Source organism: Homalodisca vitripennis, unplaced genomic scaffold (assembly GCF_021130785.1).
Source record: "Homalodisca vitripennis isolate AUS2020 unplaced genomic scaffold, UT_GWSS_2.1 ScUCBcl_2707;HRSCAF=7733, whole genome shotgun sequence".
Lineage (NCBI taxonomy): Eukaryota > Metazoa > Arthropoda > Insecta > Hemiptera > Cicadellidae > Homalodisca > Homalodisca vitripennis.
Window position 1 is genome coordinate 11,325 of NW_025778818.1, and position 14,229 is coordinate 25,553.

At 35.1% G+C, this 14,229-nt stretch overlaps 1 protein-coding gene across 1 annotated transcript; it reads left to right on the top strand.

Moving 5' to 3' along the window:
- Nucleotides 1–292: 292 nt before the first annotated feature.
- LOC124372174 lies at nt 293–2,894 on the top strand. Its single transcript, XM_046830539.1, has 3 exons — nt 293–576; nt 1,976–2,113; nt 2,620–2,894. Exons 1-3 carry the CDS (start codon nt 504–506, stop codon nt 2,715–2,717), a joined length of 309 nt encoding a protein of 102 aa, XP_046686495.1. The 5' UTR covers nt 293–503; the 3' UTR covers nt 2,718–2,894.
- Nucleotides 2,895–14,229: the final 11,335 nt, after the last annotated feature.

The following is a 14,229-nucleotide window of genomic DNA, read 5'->3' on the forward strand; positions in this document are numbered from 1 at the left end:
TTTCAATGATATTCGTTATTTTGTTCGTGAAATTAAACCCTGTATGATAACTGGTTATGAGAAGTTGATACCTATGAACGAATTTAGATATATTGACATACTTACTATTGTTAAAGAATTATTTTTGCCTTTAAAAATATGTGATTGACTTTTTTTTCATTTGATTGAATTGTATTTGGAACAGACTGAATAGAATAAATTAGAATTTAACATATAAAATTTCGTAACTAATGAAAAAAAACTTACTTAAAGAGATCAAATTTTCCTATGCTTCGTTTCACATTTCCATTTATAGACAGAGTCGAAAATGTAAATTTCTCTTGAAGCTGACGGTTTATATGCAAACATGACAAGGCCTTTTGCAAGTAAATTCACTTTGTAGATCGACAGGTTGAGGTTAACTCTGACAGTTGGCAACCCTAGTTCATGCAACAGCATATTTTACTCCGTATTTCACCGTTGTTGTATCTTTCAATAGCTTAACGTAGAAGCACAGTTTCGAAATGCTATTTCTATGTTTATTTGTTGGATTGATTCTACAAGTCTCCTTGGCACAGATTTACAACTACAGACCAGGTATTAAAATTTGTGTTTTTAAATAACTTTGGTCTAAATTTATTTTGAGGAAACTTATATAATCAAATCACTGTATCAACAACTTTTTATTCTGAAGAGCACCCATCCTTTTTTGTAGGCAAACATTTTTTTTATTTTTTTTTAAGAGTGCTTGGATATTCAGTAGAAAGTTAAGGTGCGCAATAACGGTCAAATGGTTAGTGTAAGAGCTGCCTTGAACTTTTTATCACAAATTCTAAAATATGTGTTTTTGTAATGTCTCAATTAAGTGACTTTTTCTTTGATCGAAGTTACCTGTTTTATCAGTACGGTAGTGTTTTTCAGTTGTTCAAGAATATATTTTTATAATCAAAATTTTAAGTTTATAATTGCTTATACTTACTACTTGGAGTCCTCTTTTAGACACGACAAAGGCTATACTTTCTATTAGAACTTAATATAACTTTCCATTGCAATCTATTCATTCCGTTAAATTAGTTTTACATTTATCAGTGACGTTTTCTAACGATTAGCTATGTGAGGTACTCCGCCTAATAGTCCTACAAGCACTTTGTAAATAAGCCAGATTTTAGAGATAGGAATTTATAAATGTAAGTGTACTAAATTAAAAAAAAAAACATCTTTTCGGTGAATATATATTTATTTTTACCCATAGTTAAAATAAAAATATTCTTTCCACGTAAAATATCCAATTTAAAATATAACAAAAACTTTTACTGTCCTATAAAAGTTTTTTAGCCATTTTTTCACAATTAGTCAGATATCTGATAGACGTACTTAGTTACCATTGCCATTTCCACTCAAATACACACTCAGCTAGGGATTTAAAATAAATCTTTCCGCCTGAAAACCCAAGCAGTCACAAGCCGATGTAACTAATTGTGTCATCAATTCCATAGCTTCATGCAATTTTTCAGTACATTAGTTTTCAGAATTATTTCCAAAATTGGGTATGAATTTATTTATAATAATATCATTAAGCCAACCTTGCTATAAATTTTATGACTTCAAGTATTAAAACCTTAAAAGATTTTAGTAAATTTAAAAAAGCGATGTATTTTGGCGGTTGATTGATTGAGAATTGATAAAGATTTAAATGTTACCTACCCCAGTTTACAGCTATGGTTTAAGCGTCATTCTTTTCAATTACATTACGATTAAAAACTAGCGTATTTCAAAGTTAATCTTCTATTAGATATATGTTTGTATTCAAGTATTCTAATGTACTATACACGTCACTTAGTGTATTAAACATTTTCATGCTTTAAATCAAAGTATTTTATATTTCAACATAAGTCTTAAAAGAAAATGGTTGTTGCCTTCAACATATATATTGTTATACCAATTACGAACTATACATATTCATATTCGAAACATTTTGTGTTCTGACTGTATTAAGGAACGACTCCTGCCTCCAACCCTTACGTAGCGATGATGCCAATGCGTCCGCCTGGCTGTGGGGCATGCCCCCCTGCCGACTGTAGGACTCTGCCGCCCATAGTCTGGGGCTTCTGCTGTGGCTGTGCTCTCCCTTTCGGTAAGATCCCAAAAAAATAATCATTGCTTTCTCCTATGGCAAAATACAATTATATAATAAACTTTTCAATAGATTTACAAAACAAATTTACTTTTTCCAAACAACACGTTCGTCTCTACTGTTCCAGTTCGTGTCCCACCAACATGTTATATCCGCCTCTGTCTTATCTGCTGTGTCGCTACTGCAACTGTCTTATGTCTGTAATGTTTAAGATCATGTTCCGATAACGTGCCCCGCCAACATGTTATGTCCGCCCCTGTCTCCTCTGCTGTGTCACGACTACAACACTCTTATGTCTGTAATATTCCAGATCGTGTCCCGATAACGTGCCCCGCCAACATGTTCTGTCCGTCTCTGTCTTCTCTGCTGTGTCACGACTACAACTATCTTATGTCTGTAATGTTCCAGATCCTGTCCCGATATCATGCCCCGCCAACATGTTCTGTCCGCCTCTGTCTCCTCTGATGTGTCACAACTACAACTATCTCATCTTTGTAATGTTCCAGATCGTGTCCCGATATCGTGCCCCGCCAACATGTTATGTCCGCCCCTGTCTCCTCTGCTGTGTCACGACTACAACTATCTCATGAACTGCTGTTGTTGACGTTTGAAATTTCTTTAAACCCTATTCTCATTAATTAACAATACATTTTACTATTATTAACTGTTTCCTTGGCCAACAGTAGATTTACTAAAATTATTTATACTATACTTCACTTTTCAATGCCATTCTTAATGTTCAAAATATATGTTTTTTGTGTATTCTGATATTTTTCAAATGACTACCATCCGTCCTTTGACAAACATAATCAATTCTTACAAAATAATTCACTTGCAAACGTAGCATTCTGACAAACAGGCAAGTAAAAAGACAATTTTCACAATTTACAATTTAATAACACACGTACAGTATACTGCGGCCCTAGTACAAAGCCAAGTTCTTATTGTTGTAGAAGAATGGCCAAAGATCAACTTCACTCACAACATTGGCTCCGCAAGGATCTGTCCTATAAGAAACTCAATCTTCAGCTCTTCATAAGAACTGATCCAGGATATAATGATTTATTTCAAACATAAACATATTTAGAGTTTACAGATTTACATAATTTGGAAAATTTATTGACCACAGTTTCCAGTAATCGAACGTATTCCAGTATAACTTAATACAATAAATACAACAATATTGTAGCATATTATGGAATAAATGTAATGAACTCTCTATTACCCCATGTTTTCTTATATCTGTTTTTTCATTGTTAGTAGTGACTATACGCGAAGGAATTATGAAAGAACTATTCTGATGTAATGTTCTATACGATACTAATAACAAATACCAAATTCATGATATTCGTTTATACTAATTTGTATTTAGGCTATAACGCTTGCAGCTATATTTCATCTGATACCATGATGTGGTATTTGCCGCTGGGCAAAGCGCTTTGATCATTCCGCCTTTGACTCATTAGCTGATCCAATCACCTTTGACCTTTGTCTTTCTCTAGAGTCAGATGAAGTCTGTGATATGTAATAATCTATTCATAGTAATTTATTAATGAATCATTCAATATTCTTTTCTTACTAATTGTAACTATAATAAGGGTTTTAATATCGTTAAATTTAACATCATGGCACTATTTTAACAACATATGTTAGGTCTATTGTGAGTTTAAAACTCTACTTTATTATTATTGAAATTTTAGCAATTTTATTACTTTCCATAAGCCAATGGTTTATGCTCAATATCGAAAGAATCATAGTTTAAAAGAAAATCTCAAATTCAACAATCTTATCATTAACAACTTTAAAATCATTCTTATAGGTTTTCAATTGAATTAATCAGGAAACAAGCGATCTTAAAACAAAGAACTTTTATTCCATGCAAACAGTAGTGGTATAGCAGTTAGCTTAGAAACAATCTATAGTGTTTACCGGCTCGTAAATAAGCGGACTTAAATAAGTGAATAACGGTAACTGTGTTACTACCGCCCAGTGTACAATTAGTTCCACGCGATCGCAGACTAATGGTTTGTGAGCCTCTAAATGGTTAACCGTTTTATCCCATCATTTCATTTGTAAAATATACCAGCTTTAAGGCCTTACGGAAACATCTAACTCGGACTTTGTTTTGAGATACTTTAGGCAATTACCGCATCATTAGATGTTTATACTGTACATAATACTCGCACTTATAATGTAGGGAATTGGTATTCGTCCCGGTTCGTAATTTAATTCGTAATTACACTAACTCACTTAGGCAATGCCTAATAGTAAATTGATTTTAAAGACAGATACCTGTATATATCATAACTTAGCGCCTTCAAATAGTGCTTGGCTATTTAATATACGTAACTGTCTCGTAATTGCATAATATTCTGGCGCTTTTAAAACTATTAATTTTTACAGCGCCGCCCCGTGGCGAGTTACATCAATGGGCATAGAACATAAACTTTCTCCGTGAAAAAATACATACATACATATATATATATATATATATATATATATATATATATAATAGGGTTCGACTCCCGGCAGAGCAAGTACTTTTTGTGATTCAATGTTTATTGAAATTAAATAAGGCTATTGCCATTTATACAATTTAATGTAAATAAAAGGCGTTTGGTCTCCCGATCATATGTTAGTTTGCTTATTTAAACGCATATGTGACAGATACGGCCAAATACAAAATAATTTAATCGGAAAAAGTAAGCGCTCTGTGGTGTAATGGTAGCACATTCACCCGGCAAGTGAGAGATCCGGGTTAGACTCCCGGGGGAGCAAGTACATTTTGTGATTCAATGTTTTTTTGAAATTAAATAAGGCTATTGCCATTTGTACAATTGAATGTATATATATATATATATATATATATATATTTATATATATATATACAAATGTTCATAACGATCGGTCAAATAGTTTACGATTATACATATATATATATATATATGTATGTCGGTCAAAGGACATACATACATACATATATATATATATATATATATATATATATATATATACAATTTTACCTGCCTACACCAGGCGACGCTGCAAGAGATAACAGTTTTAAAAGCGCCTGTACATTATAAACTACAATTACGAAACATTTACGTAGATTAAATACCCAAACACTATATGAAGGCGCTAGGTTGTGATATATATTTTCCTTCAAAATCAATTTCTGGTTAAACTTGCGGCGAGTGCAAAGAAATTTGTTAGGTCAGCACATGTATCCCATATTAAAAAGTGCATTCTCCCAACTCCACGACAATGATCTGCCACTAGATATTTCCTCTATTCCGTAAAAAGCCATTGTGATATTAGGTTTAATTTGAGTTTATTTTCATTCTTCTTTCATTTTACACCTTACAAATAACATTTCCTTTTCTTTTTCTACTCTTCATTGGGGACCCTGCATTGGTGGCTGTGCCTGACACTGAGGTGGATTTGGCTAAGGAGTTCACCTGCGCGTGCTCTCCTCTTGCTACCTGGTGTTGGGTTTGGCAATTCTGATGTTTGGTCCAAACTGTCTACTATACACTTACACGGGGATGGGTGGTTATGAGATCTGCCGTTTTAAATTTTTTTTTTTGTTTGAAGTATTTACAGCTTCCTTGATTTAGCATTTATTTATATATTTTTTCTGTAATCAATATTGGGAGCAGCGACAGTCTCATTGCCTCCTATGCGCAACCCCAAACACACTTCATTAACACATCTTTAACTATCTCTATCCTATTAATTAATTTTTTTTGTTAAGTTATAACTTAAGGCATTTAGGGATAGAGAATAATTTGTATCGATAAATGCTTTTAGAACCGACATTATTTAGCATTTCCCTTATAGTCGACTTTTCAACAAAGTTTTCTCCTATATACAACTAGGCTAAAGCTATAGCGAAGCACTCACGTCACGCCAGTTAGTCAAACCTTATTTATTGCTATAAATGTTTATCTCTGTGTAATTTAGTGTTCGTGTATGGTTTTTCGTGATAGATATTACTTTGTATTTTCGAGCATGCGTGTTACGACCTTATAATGGTCAGTTATATGTATATTTATTTGTATGTGTTAGTTATACAGAGTGGTTATCCTATCCACATATTAATGGTTATTACCAATCATTTCCTGGCCTACTAACTCTGAGCCAACAAGTTTTTTTTTTCTCTTGAGTTATTGTTTGTTGGCATATTCCTTCTCGATCTGAACACTCCATTTAGGGAAAACTACTCGCCATATGTCACCAAACAATCTTGAAAAACTAATAGGGTAGATAAGTTTAAAGAACTTGTTAGCAGACCAATTCTCCTCTTTCCTTGCCTCTTATGACTGTAGTCACTGGGAGACCTCATCGTTTAGATTTGGATTTATTTTTCCAATGGCCATTTCATCTTTTTACCACCTTTCCTGTATTTCAAATATTGAAAGAATATGAACAAACAATTAATTGTATATGTTCTTCCAGAGAGGTCATGGGGACCTTTCACTCCCTCTCATTCTGCGTCCGGTAGATTGGCTTGTTGGCAGCAGGCTTGTCTCCCGCTGCGGGAGGGGGGGAGGGAAGTAAGGGGAACAGGACCAGGATTATGGCCAGCTACGATGGAAGAAAATATTCTATGAGTTACACAAGAATAAAATTTCCTTAACTTCTCCTTTCCTACTTGGCCTATTTTTGGAGGGAAATCTGAGTCTGATGTTGGGGCTGAATGAAGGTCGTGATTCTCAGTCAAACACGGTTTCCAATCCTGATTCCTTTGACCTGGATTACCTTCTATAATTTAATTAAACTTTTTAAAGAAGCCCAACCTTAACCTTGGAAGAGTTAGAAGTATTTAGCAGGTATGTGACATATTGGTGATAGATAGATCTTAGTTGCTTTTCACTTATGGGTTGAAGTTGTCTGTGGTTGAGGACTGGAGCTGTTCAGCGAGAATGGGCGCGGTTTCTGCACCGCCTTTCTGCATGGTAGTGTTATTTGAAAATTTTGTAAACTCTGCGTTCTAGTTTAAGAATTTTGGCTCAATTTAACCATAACTGGTTCACTTCCAGATAACTTTCCTCTCACCCATTCTACCACTCTTAATGGCTAAGCCTTCGAACTCCTCGGAGAAGGAGGGGAGGATGCGGCGAGTGCCGCTACAGTTTTGAATTTGGCGCGCGTTATCCGTCTGTTGCCGCGAACGCTATAGCCAGCTGCGCCGACCTCTAGCCTTTAGCTCAAACAATAGGAGCCTCCTACCATCCGGAATTCTTCCGGACAGGTTCTGGTAGGATGGTTCCTGCTAGGTTTTCAGGCTGTGTCCGGAGGTTGTGCACACGGTGAGTCTTTGTGCAGCTTTCGAGCAGGGTGGACCGGGAGAAGTTAGCGTGGGTGGTCTAGATTTTAGTAGTATTTTGTTAGGGAACCTTTCGGAACTATACCCAAATTATTAGTATTTATTTAGTCATCAAAGCTGGTTAGGTTTTGGAATAGACGGAATCTAGTGGCGGATCCACGGATTATTCCTCTGGAAGGTCCCCCCTTCCGGTCGCGACGACACGAGGTCGCAAACTTAAAGCCTTAGTGTAAGACCACTATATAATAAAGTACATTTACGTGTACAATGGCTTCAAACATGCACTTTTAACAGGTGTCTTTGTTCCTGGCAAAACAATCCCATTGGAAATATAATTCACTTGAACCAGAAGTGCTCATATACGGGCAAAGATTACGAAAAGCGTGTGAAGCCGCGGGAAAACAGCTAGTCACACTGTACACCTTAGATCTTGAAGCAATCTATTTAAATTGATATTTAGACATTTTTTCTAATTGGTGTGAATAAAATAAAAATGAAGATGCAATTAAGAAGGATGTCGTCTGTTACGAGTGATCACATTATTGAATCATTCTCGAGATTCCATAAAAAAAAAACAAAAACAAAAAACAATACCATTTCCATTTCTGGTAAGGCAGAAATGGAATTTTTCCAGCTTCTCGAGTGATAGGTTTTTCTAACGCTCAGGCAACTAAGATTATCAGATTATGTTATTACTTAAATTTGAAGGGCGAGTGAAAACATATAATATTCACGAATATTAGTTTTAGTCATCAAAATCAATAATGCCGGAGTCGAAATTAACTCTGCCCATGAATCACTGCAGGAATTTTGTTTTCAAGTAGTTTTTAATAAAAGGTATATTTTATTGTGGCGCTTCAATCATTTTAATATTATCTGATATCCTTCTAATGAATTTTAAGAAATTATCATTAAGTCAGACTTAGCTAGGTTAGCTAGCTTAGATTAGGTAATGTATTCCAAAATCATAATTCATTGTCTTAATTTGAAGTTTGGTTTGAGCACGAATACACAGTTTTAAACTTATTTAAGTATTAGCATATTTGTAAAGTTTAAAACGAAAAGTGCAAAGACCGATAATCAATGGGTTGACCGAAAATAGAGCTGGAAAATAATTAAGGAAGAGAGACAACAAACTAAAGGCAATACACCTAAACATGTAAGAGGATTAATTACTTAAATATATATCATAAATTTAATAAAATATACACGTGTTTGGAAAAATAACCTAGGATCACCAATTCCCGATAATATGCTGGGCAGACATGAGGAGTAGGATAGATCATATAGAAGCAATCATTTGCTTCGGAGGATTCGATAATGTGTCAGAGGATGTCTTCTTAAATGAAAGTCCAAGGGAATAACCAGATGATTGTTACTAGATTTGCTGGACACGTACATGTTTAGGCCCATTTCACTTTCTGCTCTGTACAGCGTCTAATATCAGTCAATGTCACGTTGTTGACTCCTGTAATCTGGAGTCCACGCTCATTTTAAGAGATTCCTGTAAAATCGAAACAGTAGAGTACCTTGGCAATACTACTACTTTTTACTTGCCATGAGTTTAGTATCTTCTAGGTTACTGAGATTTGAAGCAAATGTGACCATGAAGATATGTAGACGTTTCAAACGCACTCTCGGCAACACAAAGAGTTGTCATCGTGTTTGAATCGTTTCGCTATCAGAGACACCTAGGCTGTAAAGAGATCTGTTTGGTTTAGCAGCCAACTAGTCTAGCTGAGTGTAATCGTGACTTTATCAGTATGTGCTACCACTTTCTCTTTAGGTGCACAATTAGTTGTCCCCCTATCCTATTACCATAGTGACAGTGCGATCAAGCATACCGAAATCATGGCATGTACTAAGTAATATTGCCAAGGCACTCAACAGTTTCGACTTGGATAACAGAATGCAGGATTTAAGTTTGTGACTGCCACAGGCTGTACTAAGGGGAATAGGAAATGGAGCTGAACTCAACATTTACCCACTATCAACCATTTCTCACTATAGCTTCGTTATAGTATGTTCGGGGGTTGAGCGACCATACGAAAGATGGAAATTATACCTAAAATCTTCTTATACGAGACTGTGCGAAAGAGACGAGTGATTCTCTAGTAGTGCCATAAGAAACTATAAAATAAAAAAGAAGAATATGCCAATGCTTAGTACTAGGTCTTATGTTATCGGAATAACACAAAAACGCCCATGAGTGGACAGAGAGAGAAGAGGATATAAAGTAAAGTAAAGTAAAGTAAAGAATGTCTTATTTTACCAGGCGAAGTTAGGGCTAAGAAGCCCTCTCTAACACTTAACCTGGGGACCAACGGCTTAAAGGTGACTTCCGAACCACCACCAATGGCCGGGCAGGCGGGCCGCTTGCAAGGACAGGATCGCTCAGCGGTCACCTGTCCAAGCAGCAGCCACGCTCGGCGTTGCTTGATCTGGTTATCTTGCGATAACCGCCGTAACCCACTACACTGCGCCATTGGCCATATAGAGAGGGAGTGAGAGACCGATTTACCGCTGAGGTACGGAGGGTACAAATGTTCTATTACACTGTGTTAAGATGCTCCTGAAATACTTGCAAAAGTAAATGTACGTGCTTTGATTTGCGGCATAAAACTTGATTTCGTCACGTGATTCCCTTTCATAAGTTATCCGTTTCCTGCAGGGTATGTGTATTATATTAACTAATGAGACATTAATCATTATTATCATGATGTAACTGTTAAAGACAACATATGAAATGTGAAATCTGCAATTTTCTTCAATTTTCAATTATTAATTTAACTAAACGTACGTAATATGTGTATTCTTAACTCTTTATTGGTTTAATTTACATCGTGATGTACAGTTTGAATAGAATGTTGATGTGTAATAATAGAGATGTCATGAGCGTTATGAAATGTCATAAGCCATTACCATGTCTCTTCGGAGAGGCTCTGCAGTAATACCAACATAACTGAGGGGTATTCTGCAGTAATAGAGGTTTCAGTGATTAACTGACTTACTTTACCATTCCCAATAGAACTGTTCCAGAAATGTTATTTTACAACCCTTTACATTAACTATATATTCCTATGTAGTGATATGTCACTACCCTAATCTTTATATGCTGTCTCCTTTAGTGTAAAATACATAATAAGCTGGAGCAAGAGTTGCTGAAAACTGTTACTGGGGAGTTGTAACATATCCTAAGGAAGTGACGATCTTTGTGCGCTGATGGCTGTGATTTGAAGGTGTTTTATAACAAAATATATATGAACAGATAAGGAGAGTATCTAATTTATTTTGAAAGCATTTTTAATTATATATACTACGTAATTTGCTTACAATGTTTGTGCCTCTAAATAGTACCTTTTACAATGGTATCTTTTATGACTATAATAGTTTCCCTATTTTTTTTCTTTTTGTTGTCTTTCTTTGCGTTTCCATGCTTTTCTTAATCTATATTTATAGTCCTAACTTCGACTCCAATAAATCAAATTTTAATTTCTTATCGCAATTTTTAATTCTGTTAGTAAAATAATCTGGTACACAACCTTATAAGACATTCTTTATTTCAGCAAGATTAAACACTGCAACTAACACTAATACTTTATTAAACGCAATACGTTAATCTTGAAAATGACAAAAGTCAAAGGTGATTACATCAGATAGTGAGTCAAAGGTGTGGTGATCAAAGTACAGGGGTATAGCGGTAAATACCACATCAACAGATTACAGCATAGGTATAGATTACAATGTGCGTAGTGACTTGCCTTATGTGATGAACGTCAGGGTAATCCTTTATACCATGTACGAAAGAGAGTTCAACTAAAACTAACAAAATATTTCGAATTCAAAATCAATTTCTTTTGTTTATAATTCATTTATTAAACACTAAATTGGATTCAATAATTGGAGTTTTCTTAGTGTTTGAATTTAATTTAATTTTTGTCAATGGGTTTGAAGGTATAGAAGGTAAATGGAAGTTTTGGACATTTCCAAAAAGGTAAACTTACGTTTAATGATCTATAATCTGACGCCTTTCACAGATTGATAACAATGCAGATAACAGAACAAATCGTACTAAATTAACACACAGAAGGCCACCTTTAAAACAAACGTGTAGTGTGTCAACTTTATGCACACTATTTCGAAAACGCATTAAGACTAACACTAGTTATTATAGACTGAACCAGAGAACAAAGGTCACAATATTTATGCTCGCAGTAACCAATCACTGACAACTAACTATTGGCCAATAGTACGCAGCGATGGGGACAGGGAACACGACTTGTTATTGTTTCAATAGGATCACATTGTGGTTCCACAATTTTAACTATTATGTTTGTTTTTTATAAGAAACAAATAATGAATTCACATTTATTTCTATACTTATTTGTCCCAGTCTTTTATTTATTTATTTTATTTTATTACATTCCAACGGCAAACAAGCCAAAGTATAAGTGGGTAGTATACATATAAATATTTAAATATCAACTGAAAGAAAGAAACAATAATTCTGATAACAATCACTAAAAAAAATAATGAATGTGTAAGGCCATTCATTTAAAAAGTGAATGTGTAAAGGCCTAACAAAACTTGAAAATATGGGCTCTAAACTAATATAAGGGTCCCGTCTCAAAATTGTACAAAATACACAAACACAATAAATGTACATAACATAAGCACTGGATTTGTGTTGACGTGGTTAATCACTCTTGAGTAACTTCCTATAGTGCCACATCTAATCCATTTTGTTGCTTCAGTACATCTTTTCAAGGGCCAATGAGAAGCAGAACATATGGGGGCACAGAGACGTAATATCACGTGAGACACGCTGGATCAGTTCTTGTGTAACGCTGAAAACCGAGCGGGATACTGGGTGGATTTCTTGAGCCAATAATGCGACAGACCCTGATCTTTGGTGATCTTCCGTCAACAATAACGTTTCACAACATAGATCCCAGGCTTGTACAAACGCTTTGTGTTAAACTTCTTGTGATATATCCTTTTTCCTTTGTCTTTTAAACGATTTTACAAAAATAGTTTCAAGTCTACAGTGCTTTCCATATTTATTTTACTTTTTGTCATCAAGTGAGCACTAGAAACAGGAATTCCTTAAGAACTACTTCATCATCGTTTTACACGTGATAATTGTACATATTCGTTTTTTACAAATTTTTTCAATTGTATAAAATTGATTACTCTTAAAAGTTTACCAGGCATCAACTTTTTCATCACGTTTTGATTTTTATGTGACTCTGATACTAGGCCCATTCCCAGTTTTTTCAAAAACCTTGTCACGATTAATTTATTGACTGTAAATGATTACACAGCGGTATAGTATAAAACAGAGCTGCATTAACCTTTGCACCAGCTTTTAACTTGAACGTTAATAAATCGTTCATTCCCCGTATAACATATGTTTTTAATTGTGTTATTATGGCTATAATTTCTTTGTAATATTTAGTTTATAACATCATTTATAGTATGTTTTCCATCCTGGTTCTTCTTTAATATGTATATTATTATTTATTATAGTTTTTTGTTACAGCAGGCAACAGTAATTCTATGAGCTGTAGTAATCTATTCTTCCATATAAAGAAATACGTCTACATTTAGACTTATCTTCTTTTTTTCGGTCATAAAAAATATATAAAACATTATACACTTATACACAATGAGTAAGACTTTAAATAAAAATTATTAATAGGAAAATTAGTATTAATAATTTTCTAAAATCTTATGAACGATCCTGATTATATAAATCAATTAAATGAATGGGATATAAATAGTATTATCATGTCGTTTAAAAAAAACAAAAGCCCAAAAACATTTATACACAATTTATTGAATAGTTACGCAAAAATATCCACTCAAAGTTTTACAATTCCTTACAAGTAAATACAGTTAAAAGCTCTAGTAGAGAAATCACGTTCTGTACTTACCTTATACGATAACTGTTGTAGCAGTGTAATGGACACTTGGCCCACCTTAACCTCACCTTAGTGACCATGGCCACTCTGTGCACGGCACTACAGTAAAGTCCAGAATATCCTTCTCCAGCTAGATCTCTCGTTGTAATGCTTACTATAGACGACGACCATTGTAACAGTGTAATGGACACTTGGCCCACCTTAACGTCACCTTAGTGACCATGTCCACTCTGTGCACGGCACTACAGTAAAGTCCAGAATATCCTTCTCCAGCTAGATCTCTCGTTGTAATGCTTACTATAGACGACGACCGTTGTAACAGTGTAATGGACACTTGGCCCACCTTAACGTCACCTTAGTGACCATGTCCACTCTGTGCACGGCACTACAGTAAAGTCCAGAATATCCTTCTCCAGTTAGATCTCTCGTTGTAATGCTTACTATAGACGACGACCGTTGTAACAGTGTAATGGACACTTGGCCCACCTTAACCTCACCTTAGTGACCATGTCCACTCTGTGCACGGCACTACAGTAAAGTCCAGAATATCCTTCTCCAGTTAGATCTCTCGTTGTAATGCTTACTATAGACGACGACCGTTGTAACAGTGTAATGGACACTTGGCCCACCTTAACCTCACCTTAGTGACCATGTCCACTCTGTGCACGGCACTACAGTAAAGTCCAGAATATCCTTCTCCAGCTAGATCTCTCGTTGTAATGCTTACTATAGACGACGACCGTTGTAACAGTGTAATGGACACTTGGCCCACCTTAACCTAGCCTTAGTGACCATGTCCACTCTGTGCACGATACTACAGTAAAGTCCAGATTATCCTTCTCCAGTTAGGTCTCTCGGTGTAA